Source organism: Tamandua tetradactyla, chromosome X, assembly GCF_023851605.1.
Source record: "Tamandua tetradactyla isolate mTamTet1 chromosome X, mTamTet1.pri, whole genome shotgun sequence".
In the NCBI taxonomy this organism is placed as follows: domain Eukaryota; kingdom Metazoa; phylum Chordata; class Mammalia; order Pilosa; family Myrmecophagidae; genus Tamandua; species Tamandua tetradactyla.
Genome location: NC_135353.1, coordinates 8,414,387 through 8,439,237, shown reverse-complemented (window position 1 = coordinate 8,439,237; position 24,851 = coordinate 8,414,387). Strand labels below are relative to the sequence as shown.

The 24,851-nt window shown below is 41.1% G+C and overlaps 1 protein-coding gene across 5 annotated transcripts in view; it reads left to right on the top strand.

The window, feature by feature from the left end:
• The window catches only part of AFF2 (ALF transcription elongation factor 2), a 506,169-nt gene that overhangs the window by 397,331 nt on the left and 83,987 nt on the right, over positions 1–24,851 (top strand). For 4 of the 5 annotated variants that reach the window (XM_077144839.1, XM_077144837.1, XM_077144840.1 and 1 more), the window contains 2 exons: positions 5,984–6,080; positions 22,755–22,792. In XM_077144839.1, coding sequence (XP_077000954.1) covers positions 5,984–6,080; positions 22,755–22,792 — 135 coding nt within the window. Of the gene's footprint in view, positions 1–2,710; positions 2,862–5,983; positions 6,081–22,754; positions 22,793–24,851 lie in introns of those variants that run through there. The other variant, XM_077144841.1, reaches the window with a different exon arrangement.

The window sequence follows — 24,851 nt, the reverse complement described above, 5'->3', positions numbered from 1 at the left end:
CACTGTGTAAGCTAACATGCTCTGTAAAACCTCCCAGAGTCCTGAATGTGGCATCTGGGCCAAGGTTCCAGATCAACTAGCAGCCTGCACAGCCTAGTCTTACAAAGGCAAGAGATCAGATGTGTATTAGAATTCTCTTCTGAAAGTGACAGGCCCAAAAGCTGGGTGCTTCATGCAAGTACAACTTCCAATGGGAGCCATCCTTGGCCCATGTCTTTATGCGTGCGGATAGCGCCATTGGCATAAGATTGGGACATCAGAGCCACTCTTGTGTTTTGTTTTTTTTTAAACATCTTATTTGGAATTGTCCAAGAGTTTCTTCCTCTTAGAATTGGTTTTCAAATCTCCAGGGGGCTCTTAAGCACACTGGGAATAATCTCAGGAAAACAAAAGCAGCCATGACAGGTCTAGAATATTTCTAGAAGAGTAAATTCAAGACCTGAAATACTGCCTAAGGGTCTTGTACTTCTCATCTGATCAAGGGCTTCCAATGATGCTCGTTGTTACCCCATGACAATCTCTGGGTCACCACCAAAGCTTCCTTGAACCTATGACAAGTACCATTTTATCATTCTAATCTCTATGGCACTATTTCTCAGTAGCAATATTAACAAGAACAATAATAATCGAGATGAAAAAGATAGCTATCTATATTGACTCTTAGGCAATTTGTATTAACTTTTCTTACTAATCTTTTAAAAATTCTTCAAAGTAACTATTATTTTTCCCATATTAATAAATGAGAAAATCGAGAGTCAAATGAGCTGGATCAAGAGAGCATAGCCCACTAGTAGAAAATCCTATATTTGGACTCTTGTCTATCTGGCTTTTAAGCTATTGCTCTTAGCCCATGCTGCCTCAACTAAGGGCTTCTTTTCCATAGAACTTTCTGGAATATTGTGTGAAGCCCTCCACTTTTTTCCTTTTCAAAATCACCTCCACATTCTTCTGTATAAAATAGCAAGCATCATTTGAGATAATCTTAGGAATTTATGGTTACATCTCACATGAGGCATGTCACATCATAGTGTCGTAGAATGTTGTAGTGAGAAGAGCCCAGGTTCAACCTGAGGCCCTGGGAATTGGAGTCAGAGAAGGTCCTGGGTACAGCTCTCCCTCCTCTCCCAACTGCCTCCTCAGTTTTCTTTTTTGTCCGTTCCATCTCATTGGCATCAAATTTCATTATTGGGGTTTTATAGAATCTTCTCCTCTAGGCAAGAAGTTGGTTTGACTCAGATTTATGAACTGTTCTACTTCTTAATACTATAAAAAGTATAAGTCATAATAACATTAACAGAACTACTAAACCCTGAGCAAACATCTGAAACCACAAGGAGGTCCACTTCTTTATTCTGTTTTAATCTCATTGAAAAGTTGAGGAATATTTTTGTTTCTTTGTTTCAAGATTGCACAGACAGTCATACATACAGAGGTGCGTGATTTTTACCGATGTTGGTATACCAATGTGTGATGAATTTTTCTATAGAATTATTACTTCATGAGAACGGAGATTACCACTTTTCTGCTGAGACAACCTTAACTGCAATGAGTGTGAATGGTGCTGCTATAATAATTAAATCCAAAATCTTTCATAAGCCCATGCTTTCCCTAGAGTAATGTTCAACATTACCTATGGATGAAAATGCAAACATGTATATGTATATTCAATAATAAAGCTTAATAGATCAGGGAAGGAGTGGAATGAAATGAATGCCTAACCTCTCCAGAGATAACTAATGGCCGTTTGCCTTCTTGGTTACTTTCTTGACTTCCGTTTACCAGGACTATAACATAGGCAACAAATAGTCCATTATTAACAACCAAATCCATGCCAAGCTTATTCCATGAGTGGGGTTGTATAATGCCAATTGCTGGGTAATTTCCAGAATTGTTCATTGGAGGGCATTTTACTTCAGGGTGAAATCATATAGAATTAATTGGCAAGTAGATAATGGCTGACTGCTGGGCTCTGGGCTCTGGCTCAGGATCTGCTATTTGTACCAGAAAGACAGTAGCCTGAAAACCTCATGCCCATTTCCAGACCCATCTGAGCTCCACTGCCTGGGGGTGCCATGAGAGGCTTACCTCCAGATTGCTTAGGAAATTAAAGTGAGAGGAACAAAGGCTCACCACAACTTCCACTTGGGATTACCTGTTCACAGCATGGTTGCCATTATTGCTAATGGAGATGATACATGTCCAATGCTAAATAAGGATACCCTGCAGTAAGTTAGTGTGCTTTCCTAAAATGCCTTGGACTCAGTTAGCTCAGGTTACCCTGACCACCCTATGAAGGAAATTCATTATTATCCCATTTAACAGATGAGGGGCTAGAAAGGGTTGGTGGCTTTCTAAGTATATGAGTTTACAATGAGCAGAGCCAGTAGATGAAGCCAAATTTCTTGGCTCCATGCTAATATATTTTTAGAAATACAACTTTTAATTTGGGAGGATCTTTTATTTGCCGAGAAGTTGCAGGATAGTACAGAGCATTCCCATATATACCCTTTACCCAGTTGCCCTAATTTTCAGCATCTTATACAACCATGGTACCTCTGCAAAACCTAAGAAACCAACGTTCATAACTAAACTAAACTCCAAACTTGATTTCAGTTTCATCAGTTTTTACACCAATGTTCTTTTTCTGTTCCGGAATCCTACATCACAGTTGGTTGCCATACTTTTCTGTTTTCTTGTTTCAGTCCTTCCTGTTTCTTGTGACTTTGAAAGTCTTGGTGAGATATTTTAAAGACTAGACCTCTATCTGAGTGTTTGATGGTTTTTCATGTTGAGGCTGGAGCTATGGGCTTCAGGAAAGAATGCAGAAGCCAAGGGCTCAACTCACTGCAACCTATCAAGGGGTAGGTGATATCAGCATGACTTATTACTGGTGACGTTAACCTTTATTGCTTGGTTAACTACCTAAATAATTTGTAATTCTTCTCTGGGGAATATGCGTCCTTCTCCCCGTGTATGTGTCTATTCATTCATTTATTTATATCAGTGCTGACTGCATAATGTTTTGGTTTGCTAGGCTGCTGAAAGCAGATGCCATGAAATGGGTTTGCTTTAAACAATGGTAATCTAATAATTTACTAGCTTACAGTTCTGAGGCTGGGAAAATGCCCAAATCAAGTTATCATCAAGGCAATGCTTTCTTTCTGAAGAACAACTGCTGGCAACCCTTAGGTCCTCTGCCACATGGCAAGGCACATGAAGACATCTGCTGGTCTCTCCCTTCTCTTCTGGGTTTTGTTGCTTTCAGCTTCTGATGTCCATGGCTTTCTCCATCTGTATCTGATTTTCATTCTCTTATAAAAGACTCTAGTAAAAGTATTAAGACCCATCCTGAATGAGGTGGACTCACCTTAACCAAAGTAGTCTCATCAGAAGTTCTTCCTTACAATGGGTCCATACTCACAAGAGTGGATTAGCTTTAAGAACATGCTTTTATTGGTACATGCAATTTTAGACCACCACAGATATTCATTTTGTATTGTAGTTGTAATCAAATACTAATTTTTCATTGCTGGTTGGAATGCAGAATGGTATATTTTGGTTCTCAAATTTTTCCAGCTTTGTTCACTGGGGACTCTTTCAGGTTGACCCCTAAGTCCCTTTGACATGCCCCTGTGGTTTTCTTTTTTGGTCACCTCTGTATTTTCTGGTACTACATAATGCTATTAATAAGTTTTGTATTTAAAAAATTTTTTTTTATTGTTGCAGTTCCTGATGATTTTTACTTAATCCACCATACTTTGTAAGGTCTATACTCTAGGAAACTATTGTATACTGAAGTTGTAACTGAAACCAGTGGTCTGGGTTCAAAGTATTCCTCTGTTATTTACTATCTGTGTGATCATGGAAAAACTCCTTAAGCTCTCTCAGCCTCAGAGTTCCCATCTGTAAAGTGGGCTAATGACAGTGTCACCTTTCTAGGGTTTCAATGAGAACCAAGATATGGTTATGGAGGGTCAAATACTTAGCACCTGCCCCAAAACAGATAGTGGACCCACAAAAGTCTAGGAATTAGGTATCACTTACTTTGATGAATGCTGAGACTTGAATTAACAGATAGGTATTTCCTATGTGTATTGGGAGATATATCTATATCTATACCTATATCTATATAAAAATGAAGCCTTTTAATGACAAGCCTGAGGTAATTTTTCAATATTTGAGTTCTATAGCTTACAAGAATGTCAGTCTTCATTTACCATAAGGCGGCGTAAAGGATTATTTGTTCAGAGTCATAAGCCTAAAACTACAAGAGGAATGTCCAGATATATTCCTTCTCTTTCTCTAAGATCTTCTAAAAATCCATGAATCTCTTGCAGGGCAGTCAGTCATAAATCCTGCAGATTAGGTTTATCTGAAACCAACTCTTAACAGTTGCCCTTCCCACCTATCATATTTTATATCAGTCTTCAGTTTTCAGACTTCAATGAACACATCCTGGTCTCACATGGCTGAGCATGAAAGTGGGGAGCTGTGTGAGTTGGAGGGTTTTTGGGTAGCCAGTCTGACCTGAATCTTTCCCTAACTTATCAAATTAGAAGCTGCCATTTCACTTCTCACTTCCATTCATGGGGTAGGGTGGGGAGGCATGGTACAATGTTACAGAGTTCATTGGGAGTTTTAAGACTGGTTCTAGCACTAAACAGCTGTGTGACTCTGAGCTAAGGACTTCACCTCTCTGAAACTTTCTTTCCTTGTCTGCCAAAAGAAGGTGGTGGACCATATCATCCTTAGGAAGATGTTGTGAAGGACACTGAGGTGAATAATTTGCAACTCCTGGTCACATGGAAAGGAGACCCACAGAAAGTATCTGAGTAGAAAGAAGTGCTATAATCCATCCATAAACAAGGAGCTGTTATTTGGTGCGCAGCAGGATAAGGTCTTCTTTTGGAGATGAGGATTCCAGAATGCATTTGTGGAAGGGATGGCACCTGCTTGAGCAGTGGAAGAGAAATAAGATTTCCACAGTTGAGGAAGGGATTTCAAGCCTGGCACTCGAGTCTAAGGCTGAGCCTAGAAGTAAGAGAGAGAGAGAGCTGGGGAAATGGCCATTGGTCCAAAAAAGGTGGGCCTGCCTAAAAGTTGCACTTAATTAATACAAATATGAATGCCAGTTGGTCTTTGAAGGCTGTGTAACCTGTCTTCAGATAATAAGTCACCGTTCATGCCATTGCTCAAACTTGGAGATAGAGGGGGTGGCAGTGGAATTAATATCCCTGTAGAAACAAATGGCTCAGTCTGCTCGATAAACAATTTTGAAAGTGCCAGTTCATCACCAAAATTCAGACCACTCACATTTTTCAGTTACCTTGCCTTAGGAGAGAAATATTTCTTTTCCCCATCATGGACTTACATCTCTTGGATCAAATTTTACAGGAAGAGATCGGTTATATATCAAAAGGTTAATGACTAGCCATTTCTCCCTGGGATATCTTGTGACCACAGAGCCACCTGGCAGCAGAGGACAATGAAAGGGAATGGAAATTCATGGGCTTTTTGCCTCTGCCATTGAGCGACCCCAAGCAGGTTTCAACCACAGCTTTTGGAGCTAGGGTCTGTTATCTCACCCCTCTTCTTTCATGAGAGATTCCAAACATCTTGTCCCGTGCAGATGCAGTGCCATATCCCATCTACACAGTGATTGGTCAGTAAGTTTATTGTACTTTTAGCAGTAAAAATATATCAATGTCAGGTATCCTGGAAGATGCTGAAATAAACCTCCCCCTCCCCCCCTTGATTTAGGGGAAGATAGAGAGGGAAGATGTATGCGAGGTAGATATAAATACAAGACCTCCAAATCTAAATAGCTGAAAGAGTCTTAGTTTCCACTGAATCTTCAGCAAAATCGTAGCTGTCAGAGTGTAGCGCCAATATTTTATCCTTATTGTAGGATAGATCTGAGGAAATTGAGATAAGACGCTTTCCAACTCACATGCCATTCTGTTTTGTTTTGTTTTTTTTGTAGAATGCTTGAGGATGACCTGAAGCTGAGCAGTGATGAAGATGACCTTGAACCTGTGAAAACCTTGACCACCCAGTGCACTGCCACTGAACTCTACCAGGTAAGAACAACTTGGGACTTGGTTTGGGGCCAAAAGGCTGGGGTGGGGGGAGTGGGGAACAAAAGGAGCTGGGATTATTTATACATCCACAAGTCCCTACCTACTTCATCTCTGGGCCTCAGAGAGAGGGAAAGAAGCAAAGATAGGCACACTGTTCTGGGACAGGTTGAATTAGTTCACACTTTCATAAAAAACTCCAGTAAAGAGATTTTGAGCTTTTTAAAATTGCTTTCACCCCTCCCACCTCTCCACACTTGCCTTGCCACATCTCATTCATCAATGAGCAATAGCAATTGTCTTCCCCGTCTTGCTCTAAGTTTTATCTTAGGTGAGGTGTACCTTTGCTTTAGCGACTCCAGCATGCAGCTTAGAGCCCACAATCATTAATTCAGGTATAATTGCAACTGCTCTAGTCGCCTTTCCCAGACCCACCACTTTTGAGCCAGGCTGAGAATCAATCCCCAACATTTCCAGCTTATATGAACCTTCCAGCAAAAGGCATTTACCAAAAACTTGGCATTTCCATTGCCTTCTTCCCTTTTGCATGAAAAATATTTGCAGTATTTACCACCAAACGAAATGGCAGGAATTAGCATTTCCAGCATTTCCAGTGAGACTGGACTGTTTGATTTGTAAAGAATCGTGAGGATGGCAATGTAGGGTGTGGCATCCATGATGCTTGCACATTTTCTTTGCTAGAGAAAATGGTCTCACATGTGTGGTCTTTCTGGGTGTGCTGAAAATCTCGAAACAAAATAAGGAATCCTAGAAGATTGCATTTTTTTAAGCCAATACCAGATGAAGTTCTTCCAACGGTGAAGTTCTGCTAAGTTACAAAAGTGAAAACAGATCTAAATATGAATGCTCTTGAACTGGTATTTCAGGATAACCAACAAATAGTAGGATTCTACACTCACCTGCAAAGAAAAGTTTAACAAAAATGCTACCTCATTCTCATTGCAAGTGTTGACCACACAAGAACTCCCACACTTGGTATAATTTTAAAATCTAAAAAAAAAAAAAAAAAAACTAAGACCTCTTTAATTTTACATAACTCAAACTTTCCTCTCTTTTCTTCTTCCACTTTGTCACTTTGTTCTAGTTGTATTTTTTTAATGGCAATTTTTTTTTTTTTGCATGGGCAGGCACCAGGAATCGAACCCGGGTCTCCGGCATGGCAGGCGAGAACTCTGCCTGCTGAGCCTCTGTGGCACACCCTCTAGTTGTATTTTTTATAACATGTGATAATTGCATCTTTGCAACTTTGGTGCTTATTAAGGACAAGCACAGGCTGAGTACAAAGCTCACTATACTGGCCTAAGCCAATTTTACAATTGTTTCAGAGCAGCTTGTGCACATTTACTGAGTGCAAGCCCCCTCTTAGTTAAGTCACGGGCTTCCTGCCAAATAATTTCCAATGGCTCTGCCATTCCTGCTTTCTGCATTTACTATGTCAATGACATGACCATCATATTTGTAAAAAAAAAAAAAAAAAAGGAAAAAACCCCTAGATCAGTGATTTTAACAAATGCAATATGACTTTTTCATGGAGCTGTTTAAAGCACTAATCAACAATGAGTGAAAGCAGATTTTGCACATTGACTTCCTCTCTATGTGATTGCATAAATGCAATCTGCTTTTTAGCTTATAAAGTTGTTATTTTCTGTATTTACCTTACCGAGTTGCATTGCGTCTGTTGGGCTCAACTATCTGGGGTTTTAGGATGAACGTGATTATTCCATGTAAGTGCTGAGACTCTCAGATCACCAGGGTTGGCGAGCTAGCCCCATCCCATAGCATGCCATAGCTCACGGCCCTTAGATCAACAGGGGTCAGGTTCTCACTCATAAGTTGCTAGGAAGGTGTGATTGGCAGGTCTAGGGTAAGGCAAAATGATGATTTCTTCTCCCTAGCTCCATCCAGGAAAAGGGCACAAGGTTATAAACATTTGCAGAGAAACCCTTTTTACAGAGTTTGAGGAATAGTGGAAAGGCCTGGAAGGCTAAGGACCCAAAAGGATGCCTATGCAGTAGCAGAGGCAGCCATGAAAGCAATGTTTTTCTCAAAGATGTCTAGTTAGAAATCATTTTTCTTTCATTTTTATTGTGGCAGAACTCACAGAGCATGTAATTTACCATTTTGACAATTTTAACGTGTACGATTCAGTGGCATCAAGTATATTCACCTGTCTGTGCAATCATTATCACTATCTAATTCAGAATATTTTCACCACCCCTAAAAGAAACCCCACACCCTGGGTTCAAGTATAGTTCAGTGGTAGAATTCTCTCCTACCATGCAGGAGACCCGGGTTCAATTGCCAGTCCATGCACAACACAAAAAACAAACAAACAAAAACTTCAACAAATGGTGCTGCAATAATGGGATCCTCAGATGGAAAAATAATAAGATGTGACCCCCACCATACAGTATAAGAACAAAAAAAAAGAAACCCCACACCCATTATCGTTCATGCCCCATTTGCCCCTTCCATAATCACCTAACAACCACTAATCCGCTTTCTGTTTGTGTGGATTTGCCTATTCTGGATACTTCATGCCAGTGGAATCGTACAGTATCCTTTTGTGTCTGACTTATTTCACGCACTATGATATCTTCAAGTTTCATCCATGTTGTTGCATACATCAGGACTTTTTTTTTTGACTGCATAAGATCGCATTGTATGAATAGTCCACATTTTGTTTATCTATCCATCCACTGATGGATATGTGGGTTGTTTTCACCTTTGGCTTTTGTGACTAGTGCTGCTTGAACATGTGTGTACAAGTTTTTATTGAGCACCAATTTTGAACTCTCTTAGATAGATATCAAGGAGTGGAATGTCTGGGTCACGTGGTAATTCTATGTTTAACTTGCTGAAGAACCACCAAAGTCACTTTATTTTTCAGATGAAATGATGTATTCCCATGTACAGGATATGGTACCGTTCCCTTCAGCTTATAATGAACGAGGACAGTCCTACTTCAGCAACATCAGAAAGAGGAGCATTGAGAGCTCCCACTTATGCAGCCATCTTTACTCTCTCCCAGGCACTGAGTTAGACACTCTGTCTCATGTGAATCTGTAGAGTAGTTTGGGGCCTCCTTTCTGAACAGCATGTTTGCAGAATCATTCTATTCATTGCAGGGTGATTGGGGGGACCTTATAAACAAATATATTGGCCCATTGAGCTATGCGCTGAGGGGGTCAATTTACAGGTCTGTTCAGAAATCTTCATAAAAGCCAGTGGATACACATTCTGCATTCATAGCCTCAGTTGACCAAAAAAGCCACCTGCCTTCTAAGACTCAACCCAAGGAAACTCAAATTGTGCAGGTTAAATGACTATAAGCACTATCATTGCCAGAAAGCTCCTGAGACCATATGTTGTAGCTTGGAATGTAAAGAAAACCAAAAGAAAACATTTCAAATGCACAAATGAAATGAAATATAGGATCAAGACATGCATATTTCTGGGGGGGGGCATTTCAGAGACAAGTCTCTTATAAACTATACCTATGACTACCAACTTCCACAGCAGTATTGGCCAGGCTGAGCAAACCTGCAGGTCATATGTGCAACCAACCACAGAGCAATTAGGATGTGCTCAAATGCTAAGTATTATTCCTATAAATGGGGAAAAGAAGCATGGGCTTGAGTGGGAGAATTGTAGCATACTAAAAATTCCAGATGGTCAACCACAGGGCATTAGGGGTATCACATGACACTTTTAACCCAACATTTTATCTTCTAATCACCCTTAAAAGTCATAGATACACAATCACATATGCACAATGTTTCAATGGAGAAATAACAGGGATTTTTACCCTGAAAATTCAAGGTGTGTGTTCACTCCACTTTCCCCATTGTATTCTGTTTTCATGATTGGGACTGTTTAAGACGCAGGCATATCTAAGCTGGGTTCTAAGGCAGTGTGGGAGGGCAGTTGAGAGTACAGGTGTGGAGACAGACAGGCATGGGTTTGAATCCTGTGGCTCTGCCACCTGCAAGCAAGCTGAGTCACCTTGGGCAAAAGAGCTAAGTGTCAATAAAGTGTAGGTAGCAATTGCACCTGCCTCACTGGCTTGTGTTGATGATTCAAGGATTAAACACATGAATGTAATGTAAGTGTTCACTCCATTCAGTGCTCATTCTCATCGCTGTTATTACTAATGATAACAAGCTAAAAGATTCACATTCTTTCAGATGTTATATGCATTCACTTTCCCTTTTCTTGGCATTTGGAATGAGATGCCTGGGCTGGAATCCCAGCTCTATCACATAGGAGCTACGTATGTGACCTTGGACAACTCAAGGTCTCAAAGTGTCAGGTCTCTCATCTTTACTAAACTAAGACACTCCTGTCTTGCCTGGCTTATAGGTTTATTGCGGTGAGCAAATAAATGTCGTGTACAAGAAAATACATTGAAAACTATAAGCACTACACAAATGGATGGTTATCCTTCCTTGTTGTTCTCTAAAGTGTTGACTGGAGGTCCCTCTTTAGGGTATAGAAGTAAACAGGTGGCATTGCCTTTGACCTTGGTGTCCACAGGGATCTGTTCACAACTGGGTTGAGTGTCCTAACTGGTCCTCAAAGGCAAATATTTATTGGTTACAAACCACCTTTCCTCCCCTTTGAGCCCTGGCAAGGTTTAAACTCAAGGTCCCATGAACAAAGGCCAGGATTCCAATGACTTCACACCAAGGCTCCAGGAAAATGTCATTAATTACATGTCACTAAAAGATTTCCTTCAAAGGACTAGTGTGGGTGGAGAATTGAGTCAGACCTTTTGATTGCACTTCTTACCTTCTCTTTTTTGGGCTCTCACTCTACCCTGGAGAAAGGCTTAAAGGATCTGCTGTGATACCGCATTCACCTTAATTCTCTCTCAGGAGCTCTCCTGAAATGGGAAAGAAAGAACCACCTGGAGTTAGCATTGAACACTTTGATGTTGCAGAATAGGGTTTGATTTGAATGTAGCATATGCATGAACATAACGTGTTGTGATCTGTTCTCTTTTTTAAGTTGGCTATCACCCACAGAGTTGGTATTGGAGGTCTACATGAAGTCCATCACCCAGTTGACCACATTTTCTTTTTTCACCTGCCACTGTTGGCTTCATAGATGTAAAATCCAACCCTGGCCTTCCACATTATTGAATTGCCATTTTCAAGCCAGTTACCCAGGGCAGGCTGTGGAGCTGTGATGAGTACCCTGGGGTTTGGCCAGGGAATGACATAGTCCACTTGGACAGGCAGCTCTTAGGAACAGGTATGTGCTGTGTTCTCTGCATCCCCACCTCATACCACTGAGCCTTTGGTTTTCTCTTTGGTCACACTTTTCTTCTTCTGTTTCTCAGGATTAAAGGAACCCCTGAAAATGAGGGGTTAAACCTGGAATCAATTTTCATTTACAGCTGAGAAGCAGTTATTGATGGTATGCTTGCAGTTCAATAAAAGATCTAAACATATAGACCTTGTGCTTCTCTTTCAGTATAAGCAGCCTAATCAGTCTCAACTGTTTTTTTTTTTGACAAAGAAATAGTATTGAAAGGCTTAATAAAATTGCTGTCTTTAAAGTTTTAAGTTATCTGCAATTTGACCGACTCCGAAGGCTTTGAGAATGTATGGTGGCCAAACCCCAAAGTTCTCAGCACAAATTGTAGAATGATATCATGATGTTTGATTTATGCTGTGTAGTCTGCTCTACTCCAGTGGCAGGATGGTGTGCCATGCCTGAATTCTGAAGCCAGGTTAGGTCTGGGCATGGATCTGTCACACCTCATTCTTCTCAGGTTGGTGTTAGAAACAGCAGACCTAAAAAGTATAAACACCATAAATGAAATAGGTTTTGGTAGAAACTGCCTTTAGGGCATTTTAATATTAATACTGTTCTAGTTTGCTAGCTGCCAGAATGCAATATACCAGAAATGGAATGGCTTCAAAAAGGGGGAATTTAATAATTTACAGTTCTAAGGCTGAGAAAATGTCCCAATTGAAACAAGTCAATAGAAATGTCCAATCTAAGGCATCCATGGAAAGATACCTTGGTTCAAGAAGTCTGATGAAGTTCAGGGCTTCTCTCTTAAGTGAGAAGGCACATGGTGAACACGGTCGATGTTTCTGTCTCATCTGGAAAGGCACGTGGTGAACACAGCATCATCTGCTAGCTTCTCTCCTGGCTTCCTGTTTCATCAAACTCCCCGAGAGATGTTTTCCTTCTTCATCTCCAAAGGTCGCTGGCTGGTGAATTCTCTGCTTCTCGTGGCTATGTTGTTCTGTTCTCTCAGAATCTGGTGGCTTTCTCTTTTGTTGTTCTCTTTTATAGGATTCCAGTATCAAGACCCACCTGGAATGGGTGGAGACACTTCTCCCCCTAATTCAGTTTAACAACCACTTTTGATGGAGTAATATCTCCAGGGAGATAATCTATTTAAAGTTTCAAACATACAGTACTGAATAGGGATTAGAAGAAACACTGCCTTTACAAAATGGGATTAAGATTAAAACATGGCTTTTCTAGGGTACATATATCCTTTCAAACCAGCACAGATGCTATCTTTTTATCATTGTGAGTTAGATTGGAACCTCAGATGATCGTATTTAACTCAGTCAGAAGTTTGGAAAATGGGTACTCTTCTTGTTTGCAAGCTGCCAGAATGTGATATACTTGAAATGGAATGGCTTTTTAAAAGGGAAATTTATTAAGTTGCATATTTATAGTTCTGAGGCTGTGAAAATGTCCAAATTAAAGCAAAGCTATAGAATTGTCTAATCTAAGGCATCCAGGGAAGGATACTCTGGTACAAGAAGGCCAGGTTTTGGTTCAGGGTTTTACTCTCAAATGGAAAGGCACATGGTGAACATGGTGATCTCTGCTAGCTTTCTCTCCAGGCTTCTTGTTTCATGAAGTTCCCCTTGGGGCATTTTCCTTCTTCTTTTCCAAAGGACTCTGGTTGTGTGGGCTCTCCTGGCTCTAAGCTTTTTCCAAAATGGTTCCCTCTTAAAGGGCCCCAGTAAGCAACCCAACCTTGAATGGGGAAACATCTCCATGGAAACCATCTAATCAAAAGTCACCACCCACAAATGAGTAAGTCACATCTCCATGGGAATAATCAAAAATGATATTGAATGAGGATTAAAGGACATGGTTTTTCTGGGGTCCACACGAGATTCAAACCGGCACAGGTACTATGGCTGGAAATGTTTAATTAGTGACCAGACTCAGCTAAAGGACTCTGGATAAACCAAGGAGCCATATTTTGGTGCCTTCAAAGCAGATCTGAGCAGTTCAAATGTGTTTGAGCCCAAAGCCCTTCTAATAAGTTGTGTCTGGCTACATTGTTGTAAGTCGCTCCCATGTACCCAATTCTGTTCAACCCTCTCTTATTTAGTTTTCTGCCTAAGGAATAGGCTAGTACCCTTTGAAATTTGTACTTAATTTAAAGCACATTGCTAGAGATGTTTGGACTTTTCAACTAGAGGCGCGGAGAAACTAAGTAGCAGAGCTGCTCCTGAAGCATATTAACATTTACAGAAAAAAAAATGTTTTCTTCTTCCCTTCCACTTCTTAAATTTACTTTCTGTCTGCAGAGCTCTAATTACTGCACACACAAAACAGGGTGCTTTAAATCCAAGTCTTTTTATTTTGGTTTAATATTTTATCCAGTTTTTTGCGTGTGTGTTTGTATTTTTGTTGTTGTTGTTGTAGTAGTAGTAGCAGTAGTTGGGTGTGCATACTGGCTAGGTTGCTATTTGCTAATTACAACTGAAATGAATTACTCGTTAGCAGCAAATCTGAGCATTCTGGCAGCTTTGGGATGAGTTCCTTATCCCTGTGATGCATGTTGAAGTTTCAAAACATTGTAGCCAAGGTAAATTAAAGTCTGCTTTTATGTTTAAAGTTTGCTAATGAAAAAGACGGAATAAATTGTACTCCTGCTAACAGCCAGCTCTTTTGAAGTGGATATACTGTAGTGACAACAGATATTCTCCCCTGCTGTAAGCGTTCCTATTTTTCAGCCACAGTTCTCCCTCATCATGCTGAACAAGTTGTTACCTCCCCAAGGTTTCTCTACATTTCCATTTACTTTGTTATCAGCAGAGAGGCTGGGGAAGGCCTTTTCCATAATGACATCAATACAGCACATACAGCGAGAGAGGTCAGCCTGTCAGAGCTATAAAAAACAGCAGATGGATTAGGATGAAACCAGGTGCAAAATAACTTTGATAGAGTCTTTTCATGCAAACATTTTATCTGTCATTGCCTTTCATTGAAATCTCCTGCAAAATGACAGAGTCGGGTCGTTAAAGCTGCAGAATGTCACTAACTAAAATCCACACATTGTCATCCTCAAACTCTCCAGCAATTAAAGATTGAGAGGACGTTTTCATTTGTTCATTAAAGACAGGAGAGTAAATAGGATAACATATAAGGTTAATAGAACAGCATTGGCCGTTGTAGTCCCAAGATTGTGTTTCCCATTTGGCTGTATTAACATAGAGACTAGATTAATAAGAAACTGCTTAGGTCTCGTATGATGTGATTTTTAATGTGCTCGAGGCAAGTGTGTGACCATTTACAAACACACATGCTGAAGTTTTTCCATTGTAATTAGGTCTTCTACTTTTAGGATCAAATATTGGATTCATAACGTCCAATAATAGAATGCCTTGAAAACATCGAGATGTCTAGAAGCACAGTGTTTTTACGGGTTGTGCTTGTCACAGCTAATGACCAACTCCTGGCTGATGTCCACTTACAATTTATGATTTCTCTGTCTGGGAGCATTTCAGTTGCAAAGTCAAGGCTATTTTGCTTACCTTGGCATTTTTGCTCACAGCCACCTTAAATGACACCCTTGTGACGACGTGTTGCTTGCCCCAAGACCCAAGCAGAAACAAAAATGGGTCAAATCCAGCATTTCAGAACAGATAAGTCTCTCGTGCACCAGCTTTGCCCATGTCCTTTCAATTCACACAGACAATGCAGCACATCTGTGTGGCAGGCACCTCTGAAAGGCTGGGAAGCAATAAGCGGAGATTGGAACGGAGGCACCACCCCCTGTTCGGTCCACTCACGTCCTTTCTCTTAGGCCTCTCCATTACCCTATTTTGGGTCCCAATCCACGTTTGAAGCTGGGACATACTGTCTTGGAGTCCTTAGCAAATGTCCCAGGAAATGCAGCTTGCACATCTAAATCTATTGGAAGCTTCCAAGTCTGGAGTTGAATCAGGGTTCGAGAATGCACCTACAGCAGTAGGAACATTTCCAGCAAAGACTGTGTAATAAAATACCTTGCCAAACTGAAAGGGCAAGATTGTGAGATTTATATGCTGGCTTTGAAAAATGTACTGGCACTTTGGTTTGAGGCCCAAGCCTGCCTGACTCTGCCGCTTCCTCCCCCCAAATATCTGCCATCTGCTCGAAAAGCCGCCAGCCAGGCTACAGGCACGAAGGACGTCGGTTGCAGTTATGCATGGAAAATAGAATCTGTCTTATTCTTAAGCAGCCATATATATTTTTTCTATTTATTTATCACGAGCAAAGAGTATAAGTGTTTAAGTGCACAGAACAGCTATCCAAATTTGAGATTAGCTACCAATCCAAGCTTAATCATTCAAAATACAAAGGGACAGGCAGATAAAAGAAGCAGCCCTTACCAAAATATGTGGGACCACCTACCTCCCTTTCCACAGAGCCATAGCAGTCTTTGGAACATTATACTAAACATTTAAAAATTTGCCAAGGCTTGTTCCTTGCTAATGAATGTGGATTCAGATTCTGTATTTAGCCCTGAAACATACATTATATAGCTAATATATGCATATATATGCGTGTGTGTGTGTGTGAAACACTTGTGTGTATAAGTATGTATTACAGACAAGGGCATTAAAATATAGGATATATTTGGGTTAAAAGGGGAAATTTTAAGTTGCGTATGTTACTAGAATAAAAATTTAAAAAACAAACGTAGGACTGTACAACAGAGACAGGGAACCTTATTATAAATGTTGGAGTATGGTACAATTATAAAAACATTCTTTCATAAATTGTAAAAAAACTTACCATGTAATGCAAGGTGTTAATCCATGTTTGCTAAATCCATTTAGATTTTGGAATGCCTACATCACTGAAGACTTACTATGTGCTACGAATAATACTTTGCACATTTTTCTGGTTAGACGAGGTAGTGTTTGGTGTTAATTAGCTCCCACCAAAGGACGCTTGTCATCCTGTAGGTGAGATCCCCCTAGCACCAGGGTCAAGAGGGTTTGAATTGGCTGGGGGAAAGGAAGCTCAATTTTCAAATCCACAAACACTGGCCTTTCTAATGGGGAAAGATAAAGACCTGAAGCCAATACCTAGACACTCTGCCTGGTGTCTCCATGATCACTCCACTTGGAGAAGAATGATTAGTGTCAACCGATGCCTCTTGTGGGTGAGAAGTTCTTCACCAAAGACAGTACATCTCTCACTAAGTTAAGTAAACCAAAAGTTTAATTTGAAAGGAAATCACCAGCTGGCAAATGGATCTTAGAAACTGGTCTTCTTTCCAGCTGAAGAGCCTGAAGGGAATCAGCCTTAAAAGAGTACATGTGCCCCCAAATGCTGCTACCCTGTCCTCTTTGGGACAGACACTTCAAAAACTCTCATCGGTGCCCATGCTAGTGAGAGACACTTGCAGAGACAAGTAGGACCTTCTGGGAGATGACTGTTCAGCCACAACAGTGTCTGGAATGGCAGGCTGGGTGACATTGGTGTGTGGGCAGTGGGGAGAGCTATGAAGGATTCTGAGAAAGAGAGTGGCATGATCCAAACGGAGCCTTTGGAAGGTTCATCTTGCAGCAGATCACAAAATGGAGCAGAGTAAGGAGGCCAGATGGTCAAGGGAGGAGGTGGTGACCATAGTCTGGGTGAGAGGTAATAACAGTCACACCAAGCAGGAGCTACAGGGAAAGTGAAGAAGACACCCACAGAGTAGGATGGGAAATTCACCATGCCAAGTCAGCTCTGGACTCCTTCCTCTTTGGCATGTGGGACAAAGAGCCTCACATTCCCTTGCAGGAAGGACTAAGATGCACATGAGCCGGGAACTCACCTCTTCCTAGGGAGGCACCCTTCTCTCTAACCACAGAGGCTAGGATCCTCCCATATTCCTTCATACCTAGGGCACAGTGCTGGGCCCCTCAGACTCCACAGCATCTCCAAGTCATTCCCTAGTCAATATTCATTGAGTGACTTTTAAGGGCAAGGCACAGAGCCTACCAGCCTCTGCCTGTTAAGATTCCACTCCCATTCCCTCCATGTCTAGCACAGGCCTACTGCATAGTAAAGCACAGAAAAAAAATGCATTGAATGAAAATGTGGGAAACCCACTGTTCTAAGGGTAGGGAACTTGTTTTTGCTTCCAACTGATTCAAGGTTCAAATGCAAGACATTCCCACACGCCTTCCACACACCCGTGCAGAGAGGTAAGCATGGCGGGTGGTGGCATTTTCCTAAAGGTGGTAGTATCTGGATGAAAAGTCAGAAATGCTGGCAAAAATGGATTGAGGGATATTTTCGCCTCTTCATCTGCCATCCTGACTGTGTGTGCACACTGCCAACTGAAACCCCAGCCTGGAAGGGTATTATGCCTCTTGCTGATTCACTCATTTCCATGAAATCTATTTAAGTGCTGTAATTAAGCAGCTCCTTTTTTTTGTTTTTTAATATTTGGGCAAGTGCCCTCAGTGTATGTCTCATGAATTGATTTAACCAATTCTGTAGTTATTGATTTTAGACCATGTGAATAGCCTAATGATGAGTTCATTTGTTAATAGAAGAGTTTTGTCTCTGAATGTAGACAATCGATGCAATTTACCAGTATATCTCACTGGGTTTAGGTATAGCTGTGTCTCACACAACAACCATGGGAAAAGTAAAATAATGAGAAAAAAAAAAGCAAATCAACAGCAACAGACACAATGTGTTCTTCTGTCTTGTTTCTGTAACACCTAGTATCCAGGTATTTGAAATGATCTGGATGTTTGACTTTTCACTTTTTATCAAGAAACACATTGTGTAGATCCAGTTTGAATATATCTGCTCATAAGAGCCCGGGAAAAAACATAAGCAAGAAATAGAAAGCCTTTTAGGAGCAATGCTAACAGAATCACATTTTATGCTCGACTGACAGCATTATCATTAATTAAAAAGGAAAGAAGTAACTTAACATATAGCCTTGTAAAATGAGCCCAGTGCTTACAATGTCTCTATACCATCCAAGGGCTCCCTTTTACAGTCTCAATGTCCAGGAAATAGATTGCCTTGAGTTTAGTTTCTTTACAGCTCAGGAATAGAGGGGAGGTAGTGTCTTAAGTCTGGCTATAACTGCTTAGGACATGTTTCTGAAAAACCCAAAAATATTCTCTAAGTTTCCTGTAAACATGAAATACTTGTCTCTTGGACTAGTATAGCACTTACTGAGATATAATCACTGGTACAGAATTACCTTACTACACAATTTTGCAGAACTTTGATCATTACACAGAAGATGGCTAGCAAGTTTCCTGATTGCTTAATATATAGCTTTTTTTTTTATCTAAAGAAATGTTGTGTATGCCATGGAGGATGGGATTCACTGAACTGGGACATTTTTCTCTTTCTTCCTCCTTCCCTTCTTCCCTCCCTCCCTTCCTTCTTTCCTTTCTGTTTTCCTTCTTTGGTGCTAGCTCTGCATTCTTATAGCCCTTGGAATTAAGTGTAGTCCTCAAGTGCCTTCAAGCCTCAGTGCAACACAAGGATTCTCTGCAGAACAGAAATGCAAGGCCCTTCTCCTTTTTAAGAACAGTGATTTAATGAGTGAGCAACCATGAACATGGCCTTAGCTACATCCTCCCTCCTGACGAAATAAATGTGCTTCTTAGCAGGATGCCACGAAGAGTACAGTACTGGTAATGAGCAAGGCATCAGTTCCTTGGAAGGAGAGAAGCATCTTCTCCCTGGGAATGTAACTTCTCAAATGCCACGTTAGAGAAGAGGCTCACCGAGCATACCATTCCTAGGTCTTTCCCCACCTCAGGTCAAATGTGAGTTGAAAAAGAAAAGGACCCTCTCTTTGGAGTGAAGTAATGGAGGAGTCACCTGGGAAATGGGAATGATTCCTAGGCCTTCTTAGAGTATAGGCCTGTTTGTGTCTGCACACGTGTCTGTGTGTGTGTGTTGAGAATACGCACATATACTTTTCCCTGTGCCACCGGCCCCACCTCAAGAGTCCTGACCTCTGTCCTACCAAGCCCTGAGAGGATTCAGGAAAGAGGCTCCATTGTGACAATATAGGGCCCTCTTTCCCTGCTGGCTTAGGCTTTGCATTGGAATCTGAACCCAGCAATGTCTTCCCCAGGTAGGGCTTTGAGACAGAAGCATTGTATTCTCCTAGCATGGAGAGACAAACAGTGGCTGCTACAATCTTCATTGGAATAGCTGTAAAGATTTGATACTGTGATAGTAATTGGTAAATCTGGGCCCCAAACATAGTTTTTCAGATTTCCAGCACAACAGTCTTTCCATTCCAACCCACTGCCCCTTACTATACCATAAAGGCTACTGAAGTATATTCTTTAGCACTTTCATTTCTCTTATCATCTTTCTTCATGCTAGAACTTTCTCTGTGGCACGAGGAATACGATGTTAGGGAAACCTGACCCAAAATAAGGGTAATATAAGTTCTTAAAAGCATATAGAAATTAGAAATCAAAGCAGCATAACAGTTAACTATCTAACCTCCCTTTTCCAATCAGTTTAAATTACTTTAATGTATGTTTTTAAACTCAAAATTAGCTGTAATATCAATATGTAACCCTCTTAATGCTTGGTGAATTATACTGCGTGGTTTCATTTTAATTTCCTTCCTTTTGCAGCAAGTCGCACATTCTGGCACTTGGAATTGTCTTCTTAACGCCCATCACTTCAAAAGACTAGTTTCCTCCTTGTGAATTTGAAGAAGTCTTATACCGTAGGGGGCAGATGGCATTTGCATTCAAATAATTCACTTAAAAACATCTTTAAAGTCACTTAATTTAATAATTCCTCATAGCATGAATAAGACAAAGTCAAATTCCGGTAAGAGTGAAGAATGCAAATGGTAAGCTGTTTCTCCTAGCTGTCTGAAACTCCCTGCAACCATTTGATTCAGAGATAACCTGAGCACAGCTGACTAGAATTGTTGGGATTCCTTAATAATCCCAAGTTCATTTCCACAGGAAAGACAACCTCTCAGCATGGATATTTTCAGTCAATAGGTCAAGCAGCTCAGAAAGAATTAATTTGAATGAAGTTATTTCCCTATGATGACTGTATAAAAAGACATATGTTTCAAAGAAACTGGCTTCAGACATGATTATGTTCTTCCTGATTAGAGAAGAATAACTGTATATAATTGATGATCCTGAAACCCAGAGAAAAGGGAACATTAAACATACATACATCCTCCCCCCCACACACACACACATCTCTGAATCAAAGGTAGGTTAAGCAACGTCATTTTAATTTCTTCCCACCCCCATCTTCTGCCAGGCCTGCTCAAATGATCACATCCAGCATTCCTTGGAAGAGAACGGAAACTATTTAAACACAGTGCCCATTACTTTATCATAAGCTAGGTCTTCAAGAAGAGAATTGATTACATTTTTTGTATGCTTTATGGCGAGGGTCACATTTCATTCTTTTTCCATGTGTGTATTTCCTTATTGCAGCACCATTTGCTGACTTTTTTTTAGCACTTTCATTTTTTCGTTTGTTTGTTTGGGAAGTGCGCAGGCCAGGAATTGAACTTGGGTCTCCCTCATGGCAGGCGAGAATTCTACCACTGAGCCATCTTTGCACCCCCAGGTTTTAAGGGATTGAAAATGGTGGATTCATGTGACTTCTGCAATGACATGTCCTCAGCCCGCTACCAAACTCTGTTTCAGATCAACCAGGGTTAAGGGGCACAAAGATGATCAGAAGGTCAGACATCGCTGTGTGTGTGTGTGTGAGTGTGTGTGTGTGTGTGTGTGTGAGCAGATTCGGTACCACTACTGTAGGAAAGGTTAATGTCTAGCTCCCAGCATCTTTGTCAAGACCCACTTCTTCCTTTCTTTCATCTGACCTGGCAGAATGTGCCCAGTGAGCGACGTAGGTATCCTATCCAGGACTGCGCAGGGACAAGCTTCATCTCTTAGACCCATGTGAGAGGTGAATTGGACCAGCCAGACACATAATTCTTGCTTTCTTACCATTTGAGCCCTTGCCAAAACTCAACCTCAGTCACAGATGGTGAGAAAATGACTTTGGCCTACCAGGCCAAAAAACTGCCCAGATATTAATGGGCATTTCTCTAGCAATAGACCCTAAACTTTCCTAAACCGGAAGGACTTGGGTTTCTAACCCTATCGGCAAAATGTGAGGAGAGCTTCATTTATCCAGGAAATATTGGCTTTTAAGTGCATTGAGTTATTGTTATGCACAGAAGGGCTCAGTGTAATATGTTTATCCACTAGTCACCCAAGTCCAATGGTCGATCATATGCTGTGTCTGTTACAGGTTGTTGCCTCTGCATTCTGATTTGCGGCACTGTTCTCTCCTCCTTAGCCCTCACCTGCCTCTAGGATTCACAAATGTAAAGGTCCCCAAAGGGATACTTTTTTAAAGGATCGGAGTGACCCTGAGATAGTCAAACCACTGCTTCATGGCTCTCTGAATGAGCTGCCATTTCTGTAGCCTGAAAAAGTCTATGGGGAGGACAGGTTTGGTTCTGATTACATAATTATGCTGCAGAAGTATGAAAAAAATAACCACGAAAACCCACCAGGTGCTTAAACAGTTTGATAGACTGTAGCCATTCTGCCATCAGCGCCCCCAGCTGTGTTGCTTAGCAACATTTTAATTCCAGAAGAATCGAACGAGATGAAATCCCTGTGGAGAGGGAAACAGAAATAAGAGGGCTGTTGACAGATGATCGGAGTTGTTTCTTCTAATATACTGTGAAGATCACTAGCTCTTTTCATGAATGATAGATGGACTGTCCACAGATCAATGGGTTCAGCAACAGACTGGAACCAGTCTCCACGTCTAAGGCAACGCTGGCCGAGAGGCCCAGAGATTTCCTCATTTCGATAATTTGGGGTGTGTTTTTGGAAAAGTTGCACAGGAGGCAATTGATCTGAGCATTCTATCATCCCTTGCCCTTTTGGTGGAGCCAGCTGATAGAAACGAATTGGGCAGTGGACACTTTGGGCCTTCTCATCACTGAGTAGGTGCTGCCAGGTGTCAGTAGTGATGTCAGGGTGAATCCCACAGATCCCCAAATCCAGGATGTGCCAATAACCATTCCCGCTACACCTCCTTCCCTACTCTCTCATTCCAATCGTGTCAGGACCCTCAGGGACAGGAAAGCCGAGATGCCCACCTGAGAGACCTGACAATGCCTGCCTGTGTCTGGAAGCCACATTCGAGCAGATAACCACATTCCCCGGGAGAGGAAAATTGCATTTGGGGGTCTCCCAATGGCTTATCTAGAGTGGCCTGCTTCGGTTAGAACCTTACATTTCCCAAGAATATTTTATATTGCTTATCGTTTTGGGTAACTAGTTGCAGAGGTTCTGTCTGTTAATGTTGTCTGATTGCGTGTTTTTCTTCCATTTACAGGCTGTCGAAAAGGCAAAACCTAAGAACAATTCTGCAAAGTAAGTTCTTGTCTTCATTTCTTGGACATCTTAATAATAATTTTCAAAAGCCTCCAATGGGCAACGGCCAGCTTTCATTTACTCCTGGGTCCCTGATGAGGAAATGCCCCGAGTTGTGCCCAGTTGACATAAATTAATATGTGCCATCCATGAAGAGCTGCCAAATGCTGTTATAATCATATTCGATGCATAGGACTTCAAGCCTTTGGGTTTTGCACATGCTACAAAGATTACATTTTTAATCGCAAACCTTGGACCTACGACAGAGATGGAAATGGCTGAAAGTGTGCCAAATGATTTCTAGCCACGTGGGGAGGTTTGGCACCTCAGCATCAAGGCCTCACTACTCTGTTAATGAAAAGCTCATAAAAGTATACTTAACTAAAGGCTTTGTTAGCTAACAGAGAGCCATTTCCAAGACATTTTATTGGACACTCTTAAATTATGAACAAACCACACACCGCTCTCTTAAATATGGTTGATCTTAGCCATTTTATCTCTTCCAACAGGGAGACTTTCAAATTAAGAAAGATGTCTATCTTGTCTTTTGGGTTTGTGACATCTGACTGCAGCATTACCATGCCAGCCACGTGGCCAGAGAGGAACTCCTCTAGTTGCTGGTCATTATATAGGTCTAGCATCACAGTTTTAGGAACTACGGGTTAATTTAAGTCAGCAGACGTCTATTATAGTTGGGACCAAAGGTGGAAATGGAGGATGCATGGATTTTTCACGGTTTCTAGAAGAATAACTCAGCAAATGCCAATGGCAAGAAGGTTGCTTGTGTTTTGTAAAAGAATTAGTTTTGCCAGGGCATCAGGGTGGTGTTTAGCATATCATCAAATCCATGCCTTAGTTCACTTTTCCAGAAGGTTCTGCTGGTTTTGTTTTTTAAACTTTAATTTTATTCAGGCCATGGAATGTTCCTTTCAGGTTTCTGTAGCCCTCTGGAAGTGGTTTCAGTAGCTGATGTTGTTGTTTGACAGTTCGGTTGGGATTGACATCTCGGAAGCCTCATTTCTTTTCTGGCTGCCCCAAAGGCTTCTCTACTGCAAATCTGTGGCCAGCAGCATCAGGTGTTAGAAGGTGGTGCTAATGAGGGCAAGGCGAGGACTTCAGTCTCTGTATGAGCCATTAGTGATCTTCCTCCCCACAGTCCACCTGCATGGATATGTGTGTCCTGGGTCACCAGGCGTGATACAAGGGCTGGAGGAGTATAAATCCAGGTCCTCAACAGGGCAACCATTTCCACATTTGCGCCCTCCTGATTGGAAGTGGGTTCCAAGGGTCATCTGTATGTGCCGGCGACAGCCCATTGGCAATGTTTGAAGCTGCCTCAATTATACCAGTTTCCTCTTGGTTCTTTCTAAGAATTCAGCCTATAAATAACTGTATATTTATATATATTCAGTGCTTGTTAATTCTATCTTTCTATCGAAAGTCAAACAACATGAGGACTATGATAACAAGAAAACTGATAAAACTAGATCCAAAAGATTAGTAGTAGAATATAGAGCTTTTTAAATGTCCTCGAAAATTCGCCTAGTAATAATCCTAAGTTATAACCAACTGGTAGTTATTTAGAATCATCTTTGAATTAAGTAAGATATTATGCTCAGTGTGGGTTTTGGTGTCTTCTTGCATTTAGGCTCACAATACCAAACTTTTGTGTCCAGGCAGCCACAACCTGTTCTTTTAGTGACATGTAATTAATGACATTTTCCTGGAGCCTTGGTGTGAAGTCATTGGAATCCTTGACTCATGCCACGTTTCAGATGTCCCCACATTGCTCAGATTTGTTCTAGCAGCTTCAACTGTGGTCATTTACTGATTTGATCTCATATGCAAGATTAATATTTGATTGGGTTTTTTGTTATTGGGCATACATTGGAAAGTGTGTACAGTCTGGCTGGAAAAGTAGAGGTTTGGTGGTATCATTTGTGACTGAAGTGTGAACCCAGATTTGTGAGCAGGGTCACAGGTGTGATTTGATGTAATCCTCTGGCACAGAGATGGGCAAAAGACTGCCCACAGGCCAAATGCAATCATTTTTCAACTG